At 37.0% G+C, this 22,868-nt stretch overlaps 1 protein-coding gene across 3 annotated transcripts in view; it reads left to right on the top strand.

The window, feature by feature from the left end:
- LOC132311217 (probable LRR receptor-like serine/threonine-protein kinase At1g53440) overlaps positions 1-21,346 on the top strand; it is a 31,552-nt gene extending 10,206 nt beyond the window's left edge. Inside the window, exons 5-24 of one of the 3 annotated variants that reach the window (XM_059809038.1) lie at positions 69-140; positions 223-294; positions 394-465; positions 527-607; positions 815-886; positions 1,034-1,105; positions 1,205-1,276; positions 2,385-2,456; positions 2,585-2,653; positions 4,446-4,511; positions 4,596-4,637; positions 4,733-4,782; positions 4,964-5,337; positions 5,530-5,725; positions 5,811-5,945; positions 6,511-6,629; positions 6,814-7,024; positions 7,113-7,350; positions 15,460-15,610; positions 20,773-21,346. In XM_059809038.1, coding sequence (XP_059665021.1) covers positions 69-140; positions 223-294; positions 394-465; positions 527-607; positions 815-886; positions 1,034-1,105; positions 1,205-1,276; positions 2,385-2,456; positions 2,585-2,653; positions 4,446-4,511; positions 4,596-4,637; positions 4,733-4,782; positions 4,964-5,337; positions 5,530-5,725; positions 5,811-5,945; positions 6,511-6,629; positions 6,814-7,024; positions 7,113-7,350; positions 15,460-15,610; positions 20,773-21,201 — 2,665 coding nt within the window. In that variant the 3' untranslated portion in view covers positions 21,202-21,346. The remainder of the gene's footprint in view (positions 1-68; positions 141-222; positions 295-393; positions 466-526; positions 608-814; positions 887-1,033; positions 1,106-1,204; positions 1,277-2,384; positions 2,457-2,584; positions 2,654-4,445; positions 4,512-4,595; positions 4,638-4,732; positions 4,783-4,963; positions 5,338-5,529; positions 5,726-5,810; positions 5,946-6,510; positions 6,630-6,813; positions 7,025-7,112; positions 7,351-15,459; positions 15,611-20,772) is intronic. The other 2 variants (XM_059809039.1, XM_059809040.1) reach the window with 2 other exon arrangements.
- Positions 21,347-22,868: the final 1,522 nt, after the last annotated feature.

Raw genomic sequence — 22,868 nt, forward strand, 5'->3', positions numbered from 1 at the left:
ATTTGTTGTTAGATATTTATTGAGCAGTTAGACTGGTTGGCTGAACTTTAATAATTGATACACTACAGGTCCCTTTCGGGAAACCGAATCAGTGGTTCGATTCCTAATGAAATCGGGGACATTGCTACCCTTGAGTGGCTGTAAGTGATGGGCAACAGTTCAATGTCTATTGGAGTAATCGATAAAGCTTTATCTTGGATTAATTCGAACTGTGTTATATAGGATCGTGGAAAATACTCAGATTGGAGGACCTCTTCCTTGGAAACTTGGAAATTTGAGCCGCTTGACAAGACTGTAAGACACTAATCAGTTGGAGTAGTAATAAACATTCTCGCCACTATTGGTCTGATTTTTCTCATGCTGTTTCAAATTCACAACGAATGTTTTCTGCAGCCTTCTTTCTGCTAACAATTTTAGTGGAACACTACCAGATACATACAGCAATCTAAAGAACTTAACGGATTTGTAAGTGTTAATTGCTTGGAAATTTATCATCTTGAGTTTCAGAAATTTTAGTACTTTTTAGTCCTTGCAGTAGGATAGATGGGAGTAAACTATCCGGGAAGATACCTGATTGGATTGGGAATTGGACGAGTATTACCAGACTGTGAGTATGATACTTCTTTTCACTGATCAGCCAATCCTTTCCCCTAACTGGAGATTTTTAACAAAATTTCTTCTTAATTTTTTATTTATTTTTCCCTAAGCAGATTTCATTAAACCAAAAATAACAATTTCTTCTTCTTAATTTCTTCTTGAATTTTATTGTTAACTAATGACATCTCAAATAAATGCTCAACTCAATCTGTTGCAGGGATATGCAAGGAACATCGTTGGAGGGACCCTTACCATCTACCATATCCCTGCTAAAAAACTTAACTGAGTTGTAAGCACAAAGCTTACAATCTAAAAGCTATTGAATTTACTTTATTTTTTGTTTCAATTAAAAGATAAGTTCAGAGATGTATGCATGCTTATAGATATGGGAACAGATAAAAACAAAGTAATTTGATCTGTTGCATTTGATTTTCAGGAGAATATCTGATCTGAAGGGATCAATCTCGAGGTTCCCTGATCTGCGGAATATGAAAAACTTGAAACATTTGTGAGTCATATATTGATATAATTCATGGAGAACATAAAACATGTTATTAATTTTTATGGTTCCATCAGCTGACCAAGTTTTTAATTTTTTGTGGCACAGGATATTGAGAAATTGCTTAATAAATGATTCAATCCCCGATTACATTGGTGAACTTCATAAACTCAAAACTATGTAAGTTTATTCTAATGTACTCCCATATAGAAGCATGGTCTCTCTCTCTCTCTGAGTACTGCTGCTGATTTGATACCTCTAGACATAAACTCAAAACTATGTAAGGTTATTCTAAAACATTATTAAGTTCTTTTTTTTGTTTTTTGTTTTTTTGGGTAGGTAAATACTCACACACCCCTACAAATACCTACTATGGGGCTCTAATCCCTTTCCTCCTCCCCTTTAAGGGATAAGAGGCTATTCCAGCTGGTCAAGACCAGTGGTCACAAAAGTACTATTCTGGTCACCCCAGCTATATGAACTTTTTTTTTTTCGCCAAAATTTTCAGTTTTCTTGACAATCTCCAAAGACATCAAACAATATAAATCTACAAATTCAAAAGGAAAAAAGAAAACACAAGATTTAACCTAAATGCTAGATGAAAGCTTCTGATCTTTCTAATGATTGATAGGATGTCAATCTTTTGTATTGCATTGAATCTTTATCATCATTCCTCAACACCATTCAATTAACATTAATGCTTGATTTATTGGGCAACCAATTGCTATTTTAACGTGTTGATTGTTTTTCTTTTCACAAGGTTTGAATATTTACATAATAAAATACCAAGGAAAGTATCATTTGGGTAGATGGAAATCCTTTTTTAACGTTAATTCCAAACAGATGGTAGTTTAGTAGTATATTCTCTTTGTGGATTCTCCTAATTTATCTAAACAGTGTTGTCAGTATAAAATTATCCCAGTTGAGATAATAAGGGCATTTTTAGACATTCATGTAATTGAATATATTATCTTGTGGTCTACTTTCAATTTGATAACAATTTGCTTGATTTCGTAATAGCATTTGATATGATTTCCTTCATAGTGCGATAGCAATCACAAAGGTTTGTTATGAAATAATTGATACTAATTTAATTATTTACTATCTTTTGTGATCAATTATCACCTTTAGTAGCTTATAGACTATAGATTTATGTTTTAACAACTCTGTTGGAGAACAATGTGGGGCTACTTTACCTTATTCAGATTAGATAACATTTTAGTCATCTTTAAGTTTTTATTGGCAATTTTATCTCATTCATTAATTAATACGAACTTTTCACTTACAGAGACCTGAGCTTCAACATGTTGACAGGTCAAATTCCAACGTCATTTGGAAATTTGAAGAATCTAACTTACATGTAAGTAATTAATTTTAGAGTAAGTCGTGTGTACAAACTTTTAATATTCTAAAGCCGGTTGTTGTTCCTGTACCTTAATGATTTTTGTTTTACTCATGAGTGAGACATGATAATGTATATTGATATAGGTTTCTGAGCAACAATTCACTTACTGGGAACATACCAAACTGGATAATCGACAGGGATAAACGCAACGTGTTAGTATATCACCGATCTTTATTTGGCTTTCAGATTGTTACAAATACGTATGTTATGCTTTTTATGATTTGTGAAATTTGGTGAGTTCAATTGGCGTTGCTGTTAGAAATATATAAAAAAAATGCTTATATCAGCAGAGAGGTCATAAATTTGTTCTTGAAAAAAAAATATATTAGGTGTTTGGTGAAACATTATATAATACTTTTTAATTTGTTTATTAACAGTATTATTTAAATCACTTTTGTTACTAATTTTACAATAATGTCCTTTAATAGAGTGTTACTATATTTATAATAGGACCTAAGAAGCACAGAAACGAATACAGGACATGGATATGACATAACACGGACACTATAAATCCTAAAACATTATACATGAATACGGCGTGGACACAACGAATAATAAATACTGAGTATATATTATATATATATATATATATATATATATATATATATGATGTTCTACTTTAAGAAATTAAGAGTATTATTATTTATAAACCTAAAAATGAAAAAAATAGTGTTTTGCTGGGAAAACACTATTTTTTAATAAAGAAAGATAGAAAGAGGGTTAAGAAGGAGACAAAACAAAGAAATTGAGAGGATTGGGATTTTGTTAGAAAAAGAATCAGGGTTAGTTAAAAATAAAGGCAAGAATCTATAGAAGAGAAAAAGTTCATGGAAACAAGAGGAAAAAGAGAGACAAAAAGAATTTTGTTGTGGAAGGAGAAAAAGAAGTATTAAGGGTGGTTGAAGAAGAAAGAAAAGAGGTGGAAGAAGAAGAAAGAAAAGAGAAGGAAGAGGAGAGAGACTATCCACCAGTAGCGAATGGCAACGAAGCTTGGTCAGTGGGAGATCAAAAGAGAGCTAAAGTTGATTGTTCAAGAGTTTGAATCTTTGAACTAAAAATACCCAATAATGCACTTATAAAAATAAAAAATAACAATAAAAATAAAAATCACCAAGCATGCAATAAGCGTGTTGGACACGTATCCATGGCGTGTCCGTGTCGTATCTGAATATTAAAAAAAAAAAGACACGTTTTTTGGCGTAACACATGGATTCTTTGTCCTTTTAGGCGGGATGCTTCTCAGAGCATGACTTTATAAAAGAAGGATGAAGTTGTCTTTATAAAAAAAATAAAAGGTATAAATTTGTCTGATGAAAAGCAGTTGCCTAAAATATGAAACCTATACTCAAAAAGCAGTTTTAAAATTTAGAAATTTTAGTTTTATTCAAAAGCTCTACTTAGCTAAAATTGGTAACTATTAAAAGTGTTTTTAATGGTTTATTAAATACCAAACAGATCTAAAGGCAGATTTTAAAAATAAAAGCGCTTTTAAGTGGTTGAAAAACAATCCCAAACAGGCTCGAGGTCGAGCTTATCTCTAGTTATGTTACCTAGAGTCGGGTACTTTTGACGGTTGATTAGTGTGTCTGGTACAGGATTCATGCGTTGGATGTGTCAAAAACATTTCAAATGGAATGACATATGGACACTGTTCATATTATTTAATATTTCATTTTATTTTTTAGTGTAAAATAATGTATTTATGTAATATAGCGTTTAATATAGGCATTTCACTCTTTTTGAAGTAATAATAAAATAAAATTGGATGTGTTTTTAAGTGCATGTCCGATCTAAAGTGTCTGAAACTTATTTTATACCCATATCGGAGTATTATGTGTCTGACAGACACTTGCTTTTGAGGAGTCCGTGTTAACATAGTATATAAGACAATAAGAATTATATTCAATTGAAAAATTCATGCATGTCATGCCATTTCTGTTGCAGTGATGTATCTTACAACAACTTCACAGAACCACCAACTGATTTCGTTTGTAATCAGTTACCAAAAGCGTGAGCTTCTTTCCATTATTTGTTCTATATCAATTCGATTCTTTTATGTAATTTACAAATTACCCCTTCCATATTGGTCAACAGTAATTTAGCTTCCAGCAACCCCTCAAATATGGAGAGCAACTCGTAAGATCTTTACTTTCTAAGACAGAAATTTAAATTACTTATTTAAATACCATTAGAAGTAATTATATGGTTGACCTAACCTGAAAGTCTTACAGAAATGCTTGGTGCTTGAAGAAGGACCTTCCTTGCTCAAACAATCGCCAGTGTAAGTTTAAAAACTGCCAGGTCTGTTACTATGATCTGGTGATAATTACTTATATCTACCTATAGATATATATTTTTTTTGATAAGTTATATCTACCTATAGATATCAATAGAAGTATATTATATTATACTAACCGAAAAGAAAAGAAAATCTTATATTATAATTTCCATTGCATATGCAGACTATTCCTTGTTTATCAATTGTGGAGGAAGCAAAACAACATTTGATGGGAACGAATATGAAGAAGACTCAGCCATGGATGGTCCATCATACTATTTTGTTTCTCCAGAAAAAAAATGGGCTTATAGCAGTACAGGGGTTTTCGTGGGCAACGAAAAAAAGGATTACATAGCAAAAAACTCATCCTCTTTTAAATTGATTGATGAGAATGAGATATATGGAACAGCGCGCCTTGCCCCTACTTCACTCAAGTACTACGGCCTTTGTTTACGTAAAGGCAGTTACAAAGTGCATCTCCACTTTGCTGAAATAATGTTTTCAGATGACCAGACATTTAGTAGCCTCGGGAAGAGGATTTTTGATGTATCAATTCAAGTGAGTAAGAGCCAGCTTACCTGTATTAACATATTAATGCACAAGCAGCACTGCTGTAATGCTATTCTTGACTTTGTTAATATTTTGGTTTCAGGGCTCTCTCTTTTCTTAATTTGCTACTGATTTCTTGTCTCTGAAATAGAAGTTATTTAACTTTTGTGTGGGCTTGTGTTAACTTAACTTCTTCTGCAGGGGAAACCTCTTTTGAAGGATTTTAACATTATGGAGGAAGCTGAAGGTCCTGGCAAAAACATCACTAAGGTGCATGATGTAAATGTTAGTGGCAGCACTCTGGAGATCCACTTATACTGGTCTGGGAAAGGGACTAATGCAATTCCTGGGAGAGGTGTATATGGACCTCTTATATCTGCTATTTCAGTGACACCAAGTACGTATGTGTATCTTTCATTCTGGGTGTGGCTCTTTTTTTTTTTCTAGTAACTTGTAACGAGAGTATCTTTCTCTTCTTGTAGACTTCGATCCTGATACGGGACTTTCTGTTGGAGCTATTGTTGGTATCGTGGCTGCTTCATGCGTGGTCCTTGTGTTGATTTTGTTACTACTTCGAATTAAAGGTTATTTAGGAGGGAAAGACCTTGAAGATACAGGTGAGATCTAAAAACACAAATTTTTTCTTTTACCATGTGTAAGTTAGAACCTGTGTTCAAGATTAGCTAGCTTTATGGAATTACTGAAACACCAGTCCTCCCTTTGGGTGTTTTGACATAAATTTAATATGGGTTGGAATGTTTATATTACTCGAGAAAATCTGTAACGCTCGTGTAGATCTTATATGAGAGTTATTACAAACGTCAGTTTAAATTAGTAAAACTATGCATAAAAATAATTTTGTTGTTTATAAAATAGATGCTGTGATGAGCAAGAACCTTTATGCATGGTAAACATTAGCCCAATTTTTACTTGCACTTGTAATTGTAACTATTTAAATTGTGATAAAGAAAATAACCATATGTATGTGAACTTTACTTCATGAAAAGCTATCTACTGATGATCATATAAGGTAAGAATTCGTGGCTCTAACATATCATGATTTATGCAGTATTGTAACCTTATGGTTGGAGGGAAATTGGAAAAGAACGATGAACTGTTATTTTTCAACTGTTTTTTGCATTACAATGATTTTCTAATTTCTATTTTGGGTCTTTGTTGCAGAACTTCGAGGGCTAGATCTGCAAACAGGTTATTTCACTTTAAGACAGATCAAAGCTGCTACCAGGAACTTTGACCCTGCAAACAAGATTGGTGAAGGAGGATTTGGACCAGTTTACAAGGTTATTGCTTACACAACTTATCAAATTTCCATAACTATCTTGCAACATTGAGGTCATGTGTCAATTTAAGTCCATGCCTAGAGGCAGCAATGTGAAGAAGAATTTTTTTCAGATGAGTCATATGACCGCCATATATCTTGTTTGTTATCTTTAATCATTTGAAATTCTTTTTGCTTGATTTTAGGGTGTATTGTCAGATGGTGCAGTAATCGCTGTTAAGCAGCTTTCCTCCAAATCTAAGCAAGGAAATCGTGAGTTTATCAATGAGATAGGCATGATATCTGCCCTACAGCACCCAAACCTCGTGAGGCTTTATGGCTGTTGCATTGAAGGAAACCAGTTGTTGCTGATATATGAATACTTGGAGAACAATAATCTTGCCCGTGCACTTTTTGGTAGTTACTTTCATATTACCTTTGACACTATTGTATATATGTTATTAGAGTGACTATTATGACATAACTCTCTCTCTCTTTCTTCTAGGAAGCGAAGAACACCAGCTAAACCTGAATTGGCCAGCAAGAAAGAAGATATGCTTAGGAATAGCAAGGGGCTTAGCTTATCTTCACGAGGAATCAAGGTTGAAAATCGTTCATAGAGACATTAAGGCTACCAATGTGCTGCTTGATAAGGATCTAAATGCTAAGATATCTGACTTTGGTTTGGCCAAGCTTGATGAAGAAGAGAACACACATATCAGCACCAGAATTGCTGGAACAATGTGAGTTTTTCTCACACTTTTCCACCTTCAATATTGTTATTTGCATCTAATCTTTGGATATAATGGTAATAACTTGGTGTCAAAAAAGAAATAAAAGTAATAACTTGATGTTAAAAAACAAATAAAGTGTTGTTGGAAGGTGTATGATATCAATAGAACTTAGTTAACAAGTAGTTAACCATCACCTATCCATATCTGATTTCTGAAAGAGGCACCAGTTCTATGTTAGACCAGTAGTGGTTTTGTAGTTGACTATATTGTCTGCTCTTGTTTCTGTAATGCTATTTCCAAAATTAGAGACCCTTTTCTCTGAACCCACCAAAAGGGTTTTATTGAAAATGGAGTTTCTCTTGAATAGTTGAAGAGATCACAGTGGATCGTTATATATAACTAGATTTGTTCTGTATTTACTTGTAATGGATTATATTGAATTTAGGGTTTCCAAAATAAGAAAACACAGTTAGCCGAGGATGGCGATGCTGTTATAAATGAAAACTATGCATGGGTCTACCCGCGCCCATTGGGAATTTTGTGAGTAAGAGTCCAACCCTTCTCGTCTCACGTATGTGTATATATACAATTGCTATTACAATGAAATAACTATATTGCCCTTTAGTAAAATACCTAATATCCCAACACTACCCCTCAAGCTGGTGAGTATATATTATATAGTCCCAGCTTGGAACAAATAAACCTCAACCTATTATTACTCAAAGCCTTAGTAAACATATCAGCGAGTTGATCTTCACATATCACAAATGGGGTTGAGATATTCCCACTCAATATCTTATCTCGAATAAAATGAAAGTCAACTTCAATGTACTTGGTTCTCTCATGAAACACTGGATTGGATGCAATACGAAGAGTTGCTTGGTTATCACAAAATAATGGAAGAGGAGTTTTGACTGTTAAGCCAAGTTCTTCAAGGAAATGTTGTAACCATGTTAACTCACTAGAAGTATGGGCCATTGCCCTATATTCGGCTTCAGCACTAGATCACGCTACGATTGTTTGCTTCTTCCTTTTCCATGCAACTAGATTACCTCCTACGAAAGTACAATAACCTGTAGTGGATCTCCTATCTGAGGGAGAACCAGCCCAATCAGCATCTGTAAAACCTTCCACTCTAAGGTGTCCATTTGATCTATACAACAACCCAAGACCCGGAGCTTGCTTGAGAAATCGAATAATCCGAAGAACAGTGATGGAGAACAGGTGTAATTGAAGAGCGAAAACCACATATGACCCACACTTATCATTGGAGAAGCAGAAAAGAAAGATAGAATTAGGGATATTAGTAAATTAGGGTTATGCTTATGGTTACTTTTAATAAGGAAAATGATATTTATGCTGATGGGTTTGGCCGATTTCCTAGGCAAAATTCAAGGTGTCATCTAGCTGGCAAAAAGAATGCGTGTGTAGCCAAACACTCTTCATCTTCTTCACAATTTCAGTCACCAAACTGCTGCTCACCTACGACAAGGACATGGTAGCCTCTGCAACTCTCTCTTGCCAATAGAGAAGAACCAATCGATGGCAAAAGGACCAAGCAATCAGCCCCAAACAAAGACACAGATCACAAAAATAGTCACAAACGGCAAGTACACAACTGGCGACAGCAGCAGAGGGGTCGTCGGTGGTCTTCGATGGGATAAACAGCACTATTAGTCTCTGCAGACTTCTTAGCGATAGGAAATTGAAAGTCGTCGGTGAAAAAAAACTGGCAATCGACTTTGTTCCTCTCGGCGCAAACAACTCTGTTCCGAGAGAAGATTGTTGAGGCGATCCGAATGACAACAAAGATGAGAACAATGAAGAACCGAGGCCATTAAACAGCGAAGCCCCAAACAAAAAACAACCAATAACAAGTGATGGCTCCGTCGGTGGCAAACAGCGATAGCTGATCTCTGCAAATTTTTTTTGAATCGCAACCCAAGCTCGCCGACGCACGGCGATCTGAAATATCAAGATTGGAAAAGAAAAAAATCTAATGGCAGTTTAACACAGCAAAATCTCTGCACCTCTTTAAGCAAATCAAGCCCACAAGTTAGTCCAGCAAAATCCCTTTTCTTTTCCTTTTTTAGTTGTTTGTCAGCCTTACCCGCTTTATCGAAAAAATGAAAAAGAAAGTTGCTTACATGGACTACCACGTCTATTCTGCCAAACCAATCGGCCAAAACCATCGGTCTATCTATCACGACCCTTTTAATAATGTTTTAATTTTAGGGGTATTTCAGTACTTTATTGTTTTAGGGTTTGTTTATGTTTTGCCTATATAAAGGGCTCATATGTAATCAGACAAATCAGTTTTTGGAATATTGAATATTATCGTTGGGTTTGCGAACTCCCTTTGTGTCCTTCTCCCTCCTTGTTCTTGCTGTTCTTAACCCCTCCATCTATCTATCCTACCTCTTTCAATCTGATTTCTCACCCCCTTCGTCTCCTCTCATTACTTTGTTCTCGCCTTATCTCATCTTTTCATTCTCATCCGTTGCTTTCCTTCTGGTTACTATCATTTAGTATTTAAATACTATTATACTGCGTTTGGTGTGCAGGAATGGAATGGAATGTCAATTCAAACCATTCCTTTGTTTGGTATGCAATTTAAAGTGGGAATGATCATTCCATTGGAATGAAAATCCATTCTTGAGAATGAAAATCCATTCCACAACTAAACCTATAGAATGGTCATTCCATTCCCAAGTTAATTTTTTTAAAAAACTAACTTCCCAAAACACTCTCATGTTCCAAGTCTAAAAACCACCACTACCTTCCACCACAACCACATTTGCCTTTCACCACCACCACCACTGCCACCGCCACCGACTTTCACCACCACCGACTTTCACCACCGCCCATCGCCTACCGCTTTCCACCACCACCACGGCCACCGCCTTCCTTTGCCGTGACCACCACCACCACCGCTACCTCCATCGCCTTTCACCACCGCCACTGCCTTTCACCATAACCACCACCTTCCACCACCGCCGCCACCGTAGCCTTTCACCATCGCTACCTTCCACCACCGCCACAACCTTTCTCCACCTTCACCACCTTCTACCACCATCGTCGCCATCACCGCTTTTCACCACCACTAACGCCTTCCACCGCCACCACCTTCCATCGTCACCACCGCCATTACCTTCAACTACCACCACTACCGCCATCGTCTTCCACCGCCGCCGCCACCACCACCGCCTTTCACCACCGCCTTCCACCACCACCACCGCCACTACCGCTATTGCCTTTCACCACCACCACCACCATCGCCGCCGCCTTACTACTGCCACCACCTTTCACCACCACCACTGTAATCGCCTTCCACCACCGCAACCACCTTCCACCCTCACCGCCTTCCACCACCTTTAACCACCTTTAACCACCTTCCACTAGCACCACCGCCACCACCTTCCACCGCCACCGCCTTTCACCACCTTCAACCACCACCACAGCCGCCGCCGCCTCCACCGCCACCACCTTCTACCACCATCGCCACCTCTAGTGCCTTCCATCACCACCACAGTCACCTCCATTGGCTACCACCACTACCACCTACACCGTTATCTCCTTCCACCACCACCACCTACACCATTACAGCTTTCCATCTCCACCACCATCGTCACCACTAGGCACCATCCACAATCGCCACTGCCACTATTTATTTTTAAAAAATTATAGAAGAATGTCATTTTATTAATTTAATTTATTTGTCAGTAAGAGGGATATTTTGGAGAACTCAATTTAAAATTTATTCCATTCTAAATTTTAAATTAGTCCAACCAATCACTAGAATGGTTATTATCATTCCATTCATACACATTTCATATTTACAACCAAACAATAGAATGAGAATGGTCATTCCATTCCATTCCCATTCTCATTCCATTCCCTTGCATTCCATTCCATTCCCACTTGCATTCCATTCCATTCCTGCACACCAAACGCAGCATTAGAGACTACATGTCCTACGTCAATTGGTATCAGAGCAAAATGATTAAGTTTATTCATAGTGAAAAATCACAGATCATCATTGTCGAGTTCTCTCTTGTCGCCAATATCCTTTGCCGTCAGTCTGTCTTCGTCTATCGTGCATCATTGTTAGCTTTCTCATCAACGACTGTCACATCTTGACATCAGTCCGTCGTCGAACAGTCTTCACCAGAGTTTGTCGTCGATTTCATTGCCTCATCATCGCCAAGAATTTTCTGATCATCTCTGCCATCTCGTGTTGTAACTTCAGCCGAGAATTCAGAGTTTGTTTTTGGTAAGTCAAATTTTGATATTTTCAATATCTCAGCCTAGAGTTCAGTGATTGATTTTGGGAAATCAAAGTTGGTTTGGAAAGCATATATTTTGTTTCCCTTATAAACCAGATTTGACCAAAATCAAATTTAAATTAAAGTCAGACTTAACCCAGCCCAGGAAGTTTCAACTTGATCCAAATTCAGCCGCTCCAACTGAAGTTTAGTCCAACTTTACTTCAATTCTGTTGGGTTATATAGCTTTACAGACAGCACAAGCCCAGACTACTAAAAAAGAAGAAGAAGAAGAGCAGACTAGATTATTTGTTTGGGCCCAGTTAAGTTTTTATCAAGCCCAATTCAGAAGTGACCAAGAATCACATTCATGATCCGATCCACCACATCATTAAGATCAGTTTTGACCCAGTTCAGACTCGGCCCAGATCAGAAGAGCCAAGCCAGGTCACTAAAAAAGAAAAAGAGAAGAGCAACAACCCAGATTTGGATAAAGACCGTATTATATTTTCTTGGCCCAGCCCAAGTTCAGTCCAGCTATTATTTAAAACCAGAAACAGATCATAACTCATCTATTTAAATCAGTTCGGCCCTGTTTGGATCAGTTACAAGCCCAACCCAGCTTCTTAGCAAGACCAGAGCCCAGTTTTGACAAGTCATTGAAGAAAATATATATATATATATGTGTGTGTGTGTGTGTGTGTGTGTGTGTTTCGTAAGACTCAACCCAAAGGTTGTTCGTCTTATCCTCATTATGCTTCATATGATTCACATGATTCCTGCAAATCATATACTTCCCACCCTTCACATGCTCCTCCTCGTTCCTATAATTGATCCAAATCATATACTTCTCTCCCTTCAAATGCTCTTTATCGTTCCTATTAGCCATATAATGCATATGATTCTTACTGTTCCTACCAGTCATATGGTGCATATCATTCTTACCACTCCTACTCTGTATTAGAACAAAAGTTTCAAAAGACAACAAAGATTTGACATAATTGGCAGGAGCGTGGTTCATTTAAAGGAATATGTGGACCAATTGCGTGTGGGTTATGGTTCCCAATTGAAGGAAATAGCTAATGAGCTTTCAGAATTAGTAGAAGTTGTTGAGTAATGTGAGTTGAGTAACACCTCTTCAAGGGAAGAAATTTATATTGGAAATGAATTGATTACAATATTGGTTGATGACAACAAAACGCCTGGTGAGTTTTCAAACAAAGAAATTGAGCAGAAAACGCCTACTGAGTTTTCAAATGAAGAAACTGAGTAAAAAGTGACTGATTTTTCCTCTCTTGAGAGCCATGTTCATTTATCGTCTTTAAATGAAGAAGTTGAACAGAAGATTACATAATTATCATTTCTTGCAATATATGAAGAAATTGTGATAGAGTTGTCTTCTCCGACAGCTTTATCTTTTGTTACAGATTTTCATCCTATAGATTTTGTTGTTGGGAATAAAGTTGCAGAACGTGGAATTGAATTCAGCTTTGATTTGATTGAAGAGAAAGCACTTAATCATGTTGCCCTTAGTGAGCCAAGCAATTCTAAACTCGTTACTGGATGCATTCTTTGGGGTTGGTACTTTTGTTCTAACTCTTCGGAGAAGAGTTCTTCTAAGTGGAGGAGAGTTGATGGAGACCAAGGTGCAACTGAAGAGCCAAAACCACATATGACCCACACTTATCATTGGAGAAGTGGAAAAGAAAGATAGAATTAGGGATATTAGTAAATTAGGATTTTTATTTATGCTTATGGTTATTTTTAATAATGTTTTAATTTTAGGGGTATTTCAGTACTTTATTATTTTAGGGTTTGTTTATGTTTTGCCTATATAAAGGGCTTAAACGTAATTAGACAAATCAGTTTTTGGAATATTGAATATTATCGTTGAGTTTGTGAACTCCCTTTGTGTCCTTTCTCCCTCCTTGTTTTTGTTGTTCTTAATCCCTCTGTCTATTTATCCTACCTCATTCAGTCTAATTTCTCACCCCCTTTGTTTGTCCTCTCATCACTTTCTTCTCGCCTTATCTCGTCTTCTCATTCTCATCCCTCGCTTTCCTTCTAGTTACTATCATTTAGTATCTTCTCGCATGACTGTTGGAATCTTATACTTAGGTTATTCAGCATGTGTTGGGTAATGCCACGATCTACTAAGGATTTGATTCATGTTTGGAGAGGATGTCGTGTGAGAAGGGATGTACGTGATTTCTGGAGAATTGTCCCACATTATGTATGGTGGTGCATCTGGAAGGAGAGAAATTGTATAATGTTTGAAAGGAAGGAGTCGTCTACGGCAACGCTGAAACTTTATATTCTTCGTTCTCTCTTCAATTACGTTAAGAGGAGTTCTTGCTCCTCTTCTGATGATTTAATTATTTTCTTGGATTCGTTGGGGCCTTAGCTTCGGTTCCTCTATTGTATTAGGGACGCGTTCCCCTTTAGAAGGGCTTTTTATTTCATTATTACTTATCACAAAAAAAAAAAGACTGAAGTACTCATTACACAACTCATATACATGAGTAACATTACCTGTCCCAGAATATAATTGTTGCAACCGCTCCCAGATTTCCTTGGCAGTATCTAAGTAAAGCAATCTGGAGCTGATTTGGGGTTCAATACTAGATAACATCAACGAGATGATCTGAGCATCCTCTTTTTCCCATGCACTGAAGGAAGAATAAGATTCTTTCGGTTTATCTCCAACCAAATGGTTGCCAAGACCTTTGCCCTTAAGAAAGATGGCAACAGATTTGGCCCATAAAATATAATTCTTTACATTAAGCTTAATGGAAGTCATGGGAGAAATGAAGGAATTAGTAAAAGAAAATAAATCTACATTGGATGCCATACCGTATTAAGCCAAGGGAATGAGAACTGAATATCTTGGACTTGAACTGGTGTCAGTTAAGAAAAAGAAATTTTTTAAAGAGGGGCTGCTGCAACAGATCAAAACGTGTCTGAAAAAAAAAAATAGTTCTTCCACTTGGGTTAGCCCAATTACATTAGTTGGATCAAACTGGGTCGAATCTAGATGCTACACTTGGGTCGGATTCAATATACAGACCTGGGACAACAAACTTCCACAACCAAACACACCTTTTCTCCCTCACGATGATACAAACCAGAAAAATATATATAAATATATATATATATATAACTCTGATAACAAGCAACAAGGACAACAACCTCTGATGACAAGCAACAATGGCAGCAACGACTGAAGAAGGATGAAAACAATGACTGATTGAGGTGACGATGATGATGATACTAGCGGCAACTTGAACGACGGCGACGATGGGCTGTGATGATGACGATGTTGGCGATAATGACGACTACCAGTGATGATTGTGACAATGATTAGATTCACAACACAAATGCTTTCAATCTTACACGCTAGCGGGATTGATCGCGTCCTTGCTTTGATACCATATTGAATTTAGGGTTTCCAGGATAAGAAAACACAAGTATTGGGAATTTTGTGAGTAAGAGTCTAGCCCTTCTCCTCTCATGTATGTGTATATATATGTAATTGCTATTGCAATGAAATGACCATATTGCCCTTTAGTAAAATACCTAATATTATAATAGATTACAAATTATACCTTATGAATTGCAAAATGAGTAATGCTCTCAGGAGATCTCCCTTGTAAGAAGAATCACGAGCTCTCCATACTTAACCACTAAATTGAGACAATTTTTTTGAGATTTGTGAAAATTCAAATTTATCATTTCACTAATACATTTTTCAATTCATTGCAAGTATCAAGAGAGTTCCCTCATAAGAAGAGTTATGAGCTCACAAGTATTCAATCTGTTTTATTATTATTATTATTATTATTATAAATTTCAGAGGATACATGGCTCCTGAATATGCAATGAGGGGTTATTTGACAGACAAGGCAGATATTTACAACTTTGGAGTTGTTTTGTTGGAGATTGTCAGTGGAAAAAGCAATACAAGTTACAGGCCAAGGGAAGAGTCTGTTTACCTTCTTGATTGGGTAACGTTTTCTTTTTTGAGTTTTATCCTCTTTAGATGGTCTTTTGTTCACACTTCTAGAGCTTGCACTTGTTTATACTATTTTTACATGACTTCAAATGCACTTTGAAAAGGCCTGAAATATAATTATTCTTTTATTTTATTTTTGTAAATATGCCTGAATCCAACCTTTAAATTTAATTCAGTGGAAAAACTTTTGCAAACCGTTCAATCTCACATAAGATCTCTAAATGACATTGTTTCTTGAATGATGTCAGGTAGATCCTTTTTCTACTTTTGGGTTAGAAATGAAAAGAGAAGGAAATAAAAAAGGAAATTGATAATTAATCGAATTCTTATTCAATGAGAGTAGTATACTAACTTCAGATACATTGCCTACAAGTAACTTCCTTTTGTTAGAGTGAGTGATGTGAATATGTTTGATAGGTTGTCAATGTGTTTTTAAATATTTGTTATGAGAACACCAAAAAGAAAAATATATTTGTTTTGAAAAGAAAATTAGATATGCCTTGATTTTGGGTAGCTTTATGATGAAAATGCTCGTTATCTTACATATGCGTGTGTGAGAGAGAGATTTTCTAGGTGTGGCGGTGTTGCCCGAGTGGGAAAAGGGCCAGGCATTAAGTACCCCCTACCCTATGGTCTTAGGTTCGAATCCTCTTTCCCTATCCCCTACTAACTAACTAACTCACTAACCATTGCAAGGTAAAAAAAAAAAAAAGGGAGAGATTTTCTCTTGACAAATATAACTCACTACTTTGCCCATATAGAGACTTGATCCCGCATACAACTGTGGGTGTCATACCCCCAAGTCCACATGGCAAATGTCACACCATCAACAATGACCCATACAGTTTGGTCAAATGGCTAACTAGTTACGCCACACAGCAGCGATGGCCCCACATAACTTGGTCAACAGTTAAAGTTACCACGACATTAGTATACTTCGTAAGAAGAGCAAAGACCAGAGTTGGGAGCAGGACTCAGGATTACCTAGGATCTGAGAAGGTTTTGGTTTGGTGGCTGAAGTTCAAGGCTTGTCGAGTCGACACTCGACCTGACTTATAAAGAGAGAAATACCATTTTGACTCCCGAGCATTTAACTCCATCTTAATTAACATTGCTTTATAATTATTTGAGAAATTAATCTCTTTTAATTATTTTGTTAATGAACCCACACATGATGTCACTGATGACATCACCCACTCTCGTCTCTCACTTGGCCTATAAAAGGAAATGACCCAAGGCCAAGAAAAGAGGTAGACAAAAGGGGAAGAAAATGACCTCCAGATTTGAGAGCTTTAAGCTCTCTCTTAGATCCATATTTTCAGACCTTCACCAAGGAGTCAATGGTGTTTTTGTACACTGCCATTCTCTTTCTGTCTTTCTCTCGAGTTTGCCTGGGCTTCTACCTCTCTCAATCCATCTCGGATTGTACTCTGCTATAAGTTATACCTCACCATTTGTTATTTTGTTATGATTTTGAACCCCCCGAGTATTAGGTACTTACATTTGGCGACTCCAATGGGGAGGTGTTCTTGTGATCATGGGAAGAGTCCTTTGTGGATATGGAAGAACTCAGAAGCCTTTGTCGATCTATACCACAATTGAGCATTCATTGGTGTGGAAAATGGAAGAGCTCTCTATGCAAACTTAAGGAGCTCTCTATGCGAACTTACTGCCTTATATAGGTGAATTTGTTCTAAAACTCATCTCTGTTTACTTCTTTGCATTTCTTTCTACTGATGCATTGTTTTCTATATGCCGCCATATGTTGCTAACTCACAGTTTAGGGCTTACTGTGATAAAACAGATCTCACGTCCCTCTATTCCCACTTTGATTTCTTGTGTAATACTTTTGTTTTCTAACATTCACTGATGCTTAGAAAAGCTAATGCCTAATCATGCTTTTAGAACTTAAAAAATCAAAAATCAAAAATCAAAACCCATCGACCTGACAGTCGATTGCTGAAAGCTCTCCCAAAATCCAGATATAAAGCTCGAATCTCTATCCGAGATAATGAACAATGGTTTGCCATGTAACTTCACAATATCTTAAATATAAAGTCTTACCAACTGTTTCGAAGTGAAATCAGTGCGAATAGGCAAAAAATGAGCTGATTTGGTCAATTTATCAACAATGACCCAAATGGAATTGTGACTTTTATTAGAATTTGGCAATCTTTCCACAAAATCCTTAGAAATACTCTCTCATTTCCACTTCGGTATAAGAAGTGGCTGTAAGGAACCTGGCGGTCTCTGATGATCAATCTTGACCATCTGACACGTACTACACTTGGAGACAAAAATAACTATGTCCCTCTTCATGCCTACCCACCAAAACTGTAGCTTCATGTCTTGATACATCTTATCTCCACCTGGATGGATAGAGAACTCAGATTTATGAACTTTAGACATCACATCCTTTCTCAAATCATCAGCAGAAGGTATTACCAAGAGTCCCTTGTACCTCAAGCCTCCATTTGTCCCAACAGAGTAAAATGGAACATCACCAGAAGCTAACTTCGCAACTCTATCGATGCACTACTGATCCATAAGTTCTGCCTTAATTATTTTGTGGATGATAGTAGGTGTAATTACTATGCATGCCACAAAAGCATCAAACAACTCATCTATAGTCTTCAAAGTAGTCCATTCTGTAGCGAACATCATAGAGAGACTAGCACAAGGTCGGCGGTTGAGTGCATCTGCTACTACTTTCACTTTCCCTGGGTGGTATTGTATAGAGAAATGGTAATCTTTCACAAACTCCAACCACCTACGCTGTCTCATATTTAGCTCCCTCTGCGTGAAGAGATACTACAAACTCTTGTGGTCACTAAATAGTCTGAAGGACTCTCCCAACAAATAATGTCTCCAAATGCGTAAGGCAAAGACCACAGCTGCTAATTCCAAATCGTACGTTAGATAGTTAAGCTCATGAGGCTTAAGTTTATGAGACCCATAAGAAACTGGTCGCTCCTCCTGCATCAAAACACATCGATAGTCGGTCAGACTCACCCTCAACCCCTCTCACATCGACTGACCCAGTCGAATTGTCATTAGTCGATCATAGTACACAACCTCGATTCGCCCGTCGGCCTTACGCTAGTTGAACTTGTGCCGGTCGATTATAGGACACAACCTTGATTCGACCCCATCAACCTTACGCTAGTCAAACGAAGGACACACCCTCGATCCGACTCACAACTTACCTAAAGTGGAACCAAGTTGCTAGTCGATCAAAGGACACCATCGATTTGACTCACATTAACCTGGGGGACTTTTTGCGTACGAAATCCCATAACATCATTTTATGCACGACTAACCTTTTACTTTCTATGAAGCTTATCCATGTAGGGGCATTACCCTGCTGTAGGTGCCTGTATATTCATGGTCCACATCATAGTGATATATCATCAACAAGTGGTCCATAACCTCGATGCAAAATTAAATTTGAAATCATTGAGCGACCTAGAGCCTCGAACGAACTATCATAACAGTCAATCAAGTGACCTAAAACATTGACCAGACTTCACTACTTGAAATCATCAAGTGACTCAATCCTGAATTGAGTCACTAGTCGATCGAAGGACTCCTCCTAGATCTAACTCCCATCGAGCAACCTAGAGCCTTAGACTTTAAACAATCCTAGACCATCGAGCGACCCAAAATACTTACCCATGATCTACCTCCTTTAAAGTTATTCCACCTAGGGATTTCTCGTTGTGTAGGTTTCCTCCCCAAAACTTCCACGAGATATCTCACCATCTCGACAAGCTTTTAGCCTTGAGTCCTACCTCAACGAGCTCTTAGCCTTGAGTCCTACCTCAACGAGGTATTCGCCTCGAGTCCATCCTCGACGAGCTCTTAGCCTCGAGTCCTACATCAACAAGCTATTACCTCGAGTTCCACATGATATCTCGTCGCTAGATTTTTGTTGAGAGACCTCCACGAGATGACCCTTTCTGAGATAACTCATCCAGGGACACCTCGCTGCTTAAAATTTTTCTCATAAATTTTTTTTCTTTTAGGAATCTCAAAAGATTTCTCTCTTGCTTATACAATTACAAAACATCATTTTATGCCCGACTAACCTTTTACTTTTTACGAAGCTCACTCGTGCAGGGGGACTAAATGTGGGTGTCATAACCCTAAGTCTACATGGCAAATGCCACACCATCAACAGTGGCCCACACAGCTTGGTCAAACGGTCAACTAGCTACGCTACATCAGCAGCGATGGCTCACATAACCTGGTCAACAGTCAAAGTTACCACGACATCAATATACTTCGAACAGAAGAGCAAAGACCTAAGCTGGGAGCAGGACTCAGGATTACCTAGGATCTAAGAAGGTTTTGGTTTGATGGTTGAAGTCCAGGGCTCGTCGAGTCGACACTCGACCTAACTTATAGAGAGAGAAATACCATTTTGACTCCCGAGCATTTAACCCCATCTTAATTAATATTGCTATATAATTATTTGAGAAATTAATCTCTTTTAATTATTTTGTTAATGGACCCACGTGTCATTGATGACATCACCCACTCTCACTTGGCCTATAAAAAGAAATGACCTAAGGCTAAGAAAAGAGGTAGACAAAAGGGGAAGAAAATGACCTCCAGATTTGAGAGCTTTAGGCTCTCTCTCAGATCCATATTTTCAGACCTTCACCAAGGAGTCAATGGTGTTTTTGTATACTGCCTTCCTCTTTCTGTTTCTCTCGAGTTTGCCTGGGCTTCCACCTCTCTCAATCCATCTCGGATTCTACTATATTGCAAGTTATACCTCACCATTTGTTACTTTATTATGATTTTGAACCCCCCGAGTACTAGGTACTTACAACAACTCATGCACCTCTTGACAAATAACTCTTTTAGAGTTACTCAGTTAGAAAGTACATTAGATTTTCATTAAACTCGACTCAAATGCATTGCACCACAAGTGATTGAGTTTGTTGGTCTCAGTAACGTGAATATATTTTGAGAGGAGGTCAACACGCGTTCAAATCTTTGTGATGAAATTCTAAAGGAGACATGGTTTCATTTTGAGTCATGAGAATGCTCTTGTATTAGCCTTTTTATATATTTCTTTAATTTCGTACGTTTGGAAAAGTACATAAGATAACGAAAGTTAATGTTCTCTCCGCATGGAATTTGCAGGCTTATGTTTTACAAGAGCAGGGAAACCTTTTAGAACTAGTGGATCCGAGAATTGGTTCAAACTACTCAAAAGAAGAGGCAATGAGGATGTTAAACTTGTCTCTTCTATGCGCCAACCTATCTCCCACCCTCAGGCCATCCATGTCTTCTGTGGTGAGTATGCTCGAGGGCAATAGCCCAGTCCAAGCGCCAATAGTCAAGTGCAGTTCCTTGAATGAGGACCTGAGGTTTAAAGCCTTTGAGAAGCGATCACAGGACACCCAGACACCGGTCTCGACATTCTCTCAGGACAGTCAGATGCGGGGGAGCATGTCAATTGATGGGTCGTGGATTGCTTCCTCGAATTCTATTAAAAGTAAGAATGAGGATGCGGAGCACAGTTCGTCAAGCAAACTTTTCTCAGATCTTTATGATATAAATTTAGACTGATTAATGAACATGTGATGTAATAACTATAGCAATTTCAAATTATATTAATCTAAACTCTATCTAGATTCCTTTGTAAAATATATCTCTGGTCAACCTGTGCACCAAAACGGTGCTATTTTCAAAAGTTTTCTAAAACTTGTGGATTTGAGACTTGGTTCAGCCTTCAAACTACTCAAAAAAAGTGGCCATGAGGATATTAAACTTGTCTCTTTTATGCACCAACCCATCTGCTATCTTTAGACCATCCTTGTCATCTGTGGTGGAAAATATGCTCGGTGGTTCACGGGACTGCTGGACACACATCTCGAGATTCTCTCAAGCCAGAAAATTTTTATTGCACCCATTGCAACGCGCAGCAATAAACGGCACTGCAACCAAGTTTTTCTCCTCTCAAGCAGGGGATCTAGAAATTTTAATTTGGAGGGACGGAACTTGTGCTATGTAATTTAAATCTCGAATTTTTTGAACCACTTATAATATAATATATATATATATATATTTTAATACTAGTCATAGTACATTATCCAAAGATGAGAAAAATGCACCCTAAATAAATGGACAAAAAATTGATATGTGAAAGAAAAATATATAGAAGAGAAAACAAGAAGTTACAATTAAAATACATTCATTTTTTTTTTTTTTTAACTAAAAGAACAAACCTCAGAATGTGGTCCATGAATTGCTGTTTCTGCCCGTACTAAATGCATGCAAGGCATGTATTTTTTTTTTTTTATTTTAAAAAAAAAACCAACTAGTCCTTCAATGATTTAATCTTTTGAAAATAGAATAATGAATGAAAATTAATTTAGATGGTGTGATCTAAAGGAGAGTTGCAAAGTTCGAAAACTCCATTAGAAACTGATGTTTTACTTGACTTTTTGCAAAAGAACAAATAGCAGTACTATTTTTGCAAAACCATGCAATGTTTCTACTCAAGTTTGCACATTAAGGTAAATATTCCAGCACAATTTAATAAACTAAATCTACTTGATTAAATGATTGGATTTAGCCAATCATGAATAAATATGGCCATTAAATAAGTGGGAAAAAATTGTGAACTTTATATTTATATTTATTTTTATTTTTCTTTTACAGTGGCAATGAACTCATGAACTTACTTTTGCACTGAACTTAACTGAACTTAAACCCACAACCTTTTTATCCGATTCCAAATTTAAAAATTATAGTTCAAACATAGACTTTGAATGTGACAGATCCTCGGGTGAAACTTATATAATTTCAATTCCTAATTTTACAGCATAAGGAAACTTCCATAAAATGATTCCGTTGCAAAAAAAAAATAAAAAATAAAAATAAATAAAATTATAGTTTATTCAGGAAGTAGAACCTCAAAATAAAATCTCACACAGTGATTAGGGGCGCACACGGTTTGGTTTGGACTGGTTTAAGAGTTTTTTTTGGAACCAAATCAATTCTAACGGATTTATAAATTTTGGAACCAAACCAAACCATTTGACCAAAGGAATCAAACCGAATCAAATCATGAAAAACCGGTTTGGTTCCGTTCTGTTCCACGGTTCCCTTTTTTTTATTTTTTTTATTTTTTATTTTATTTTATTGTTACAGAAGTATTCATATTATCCACGTATACAATAATAAACCAAGTTACCAATAGAACTTTTAATTCATTCTTCTCTATCACATCT

Source organism: Cornus florida, unplaced genomic scaffold (genome assembly GCF_030987335.1).
Source record: "Cornus florida cultivar Cherokee Brave unplaced genomic scaffold, ASM3098733v1 CherokeeBrave_3.0.0_Hap2_Chr06, whole genome shotgun sequence".
In the NCBI taxonomy this organism is placed as follows: domain Eukaryota; kingdom Viridiplantae; phylum Streptophyta; class Magnoliopsida; order Cornales; family Cornaceae; genus Cornus; species Cornus florida.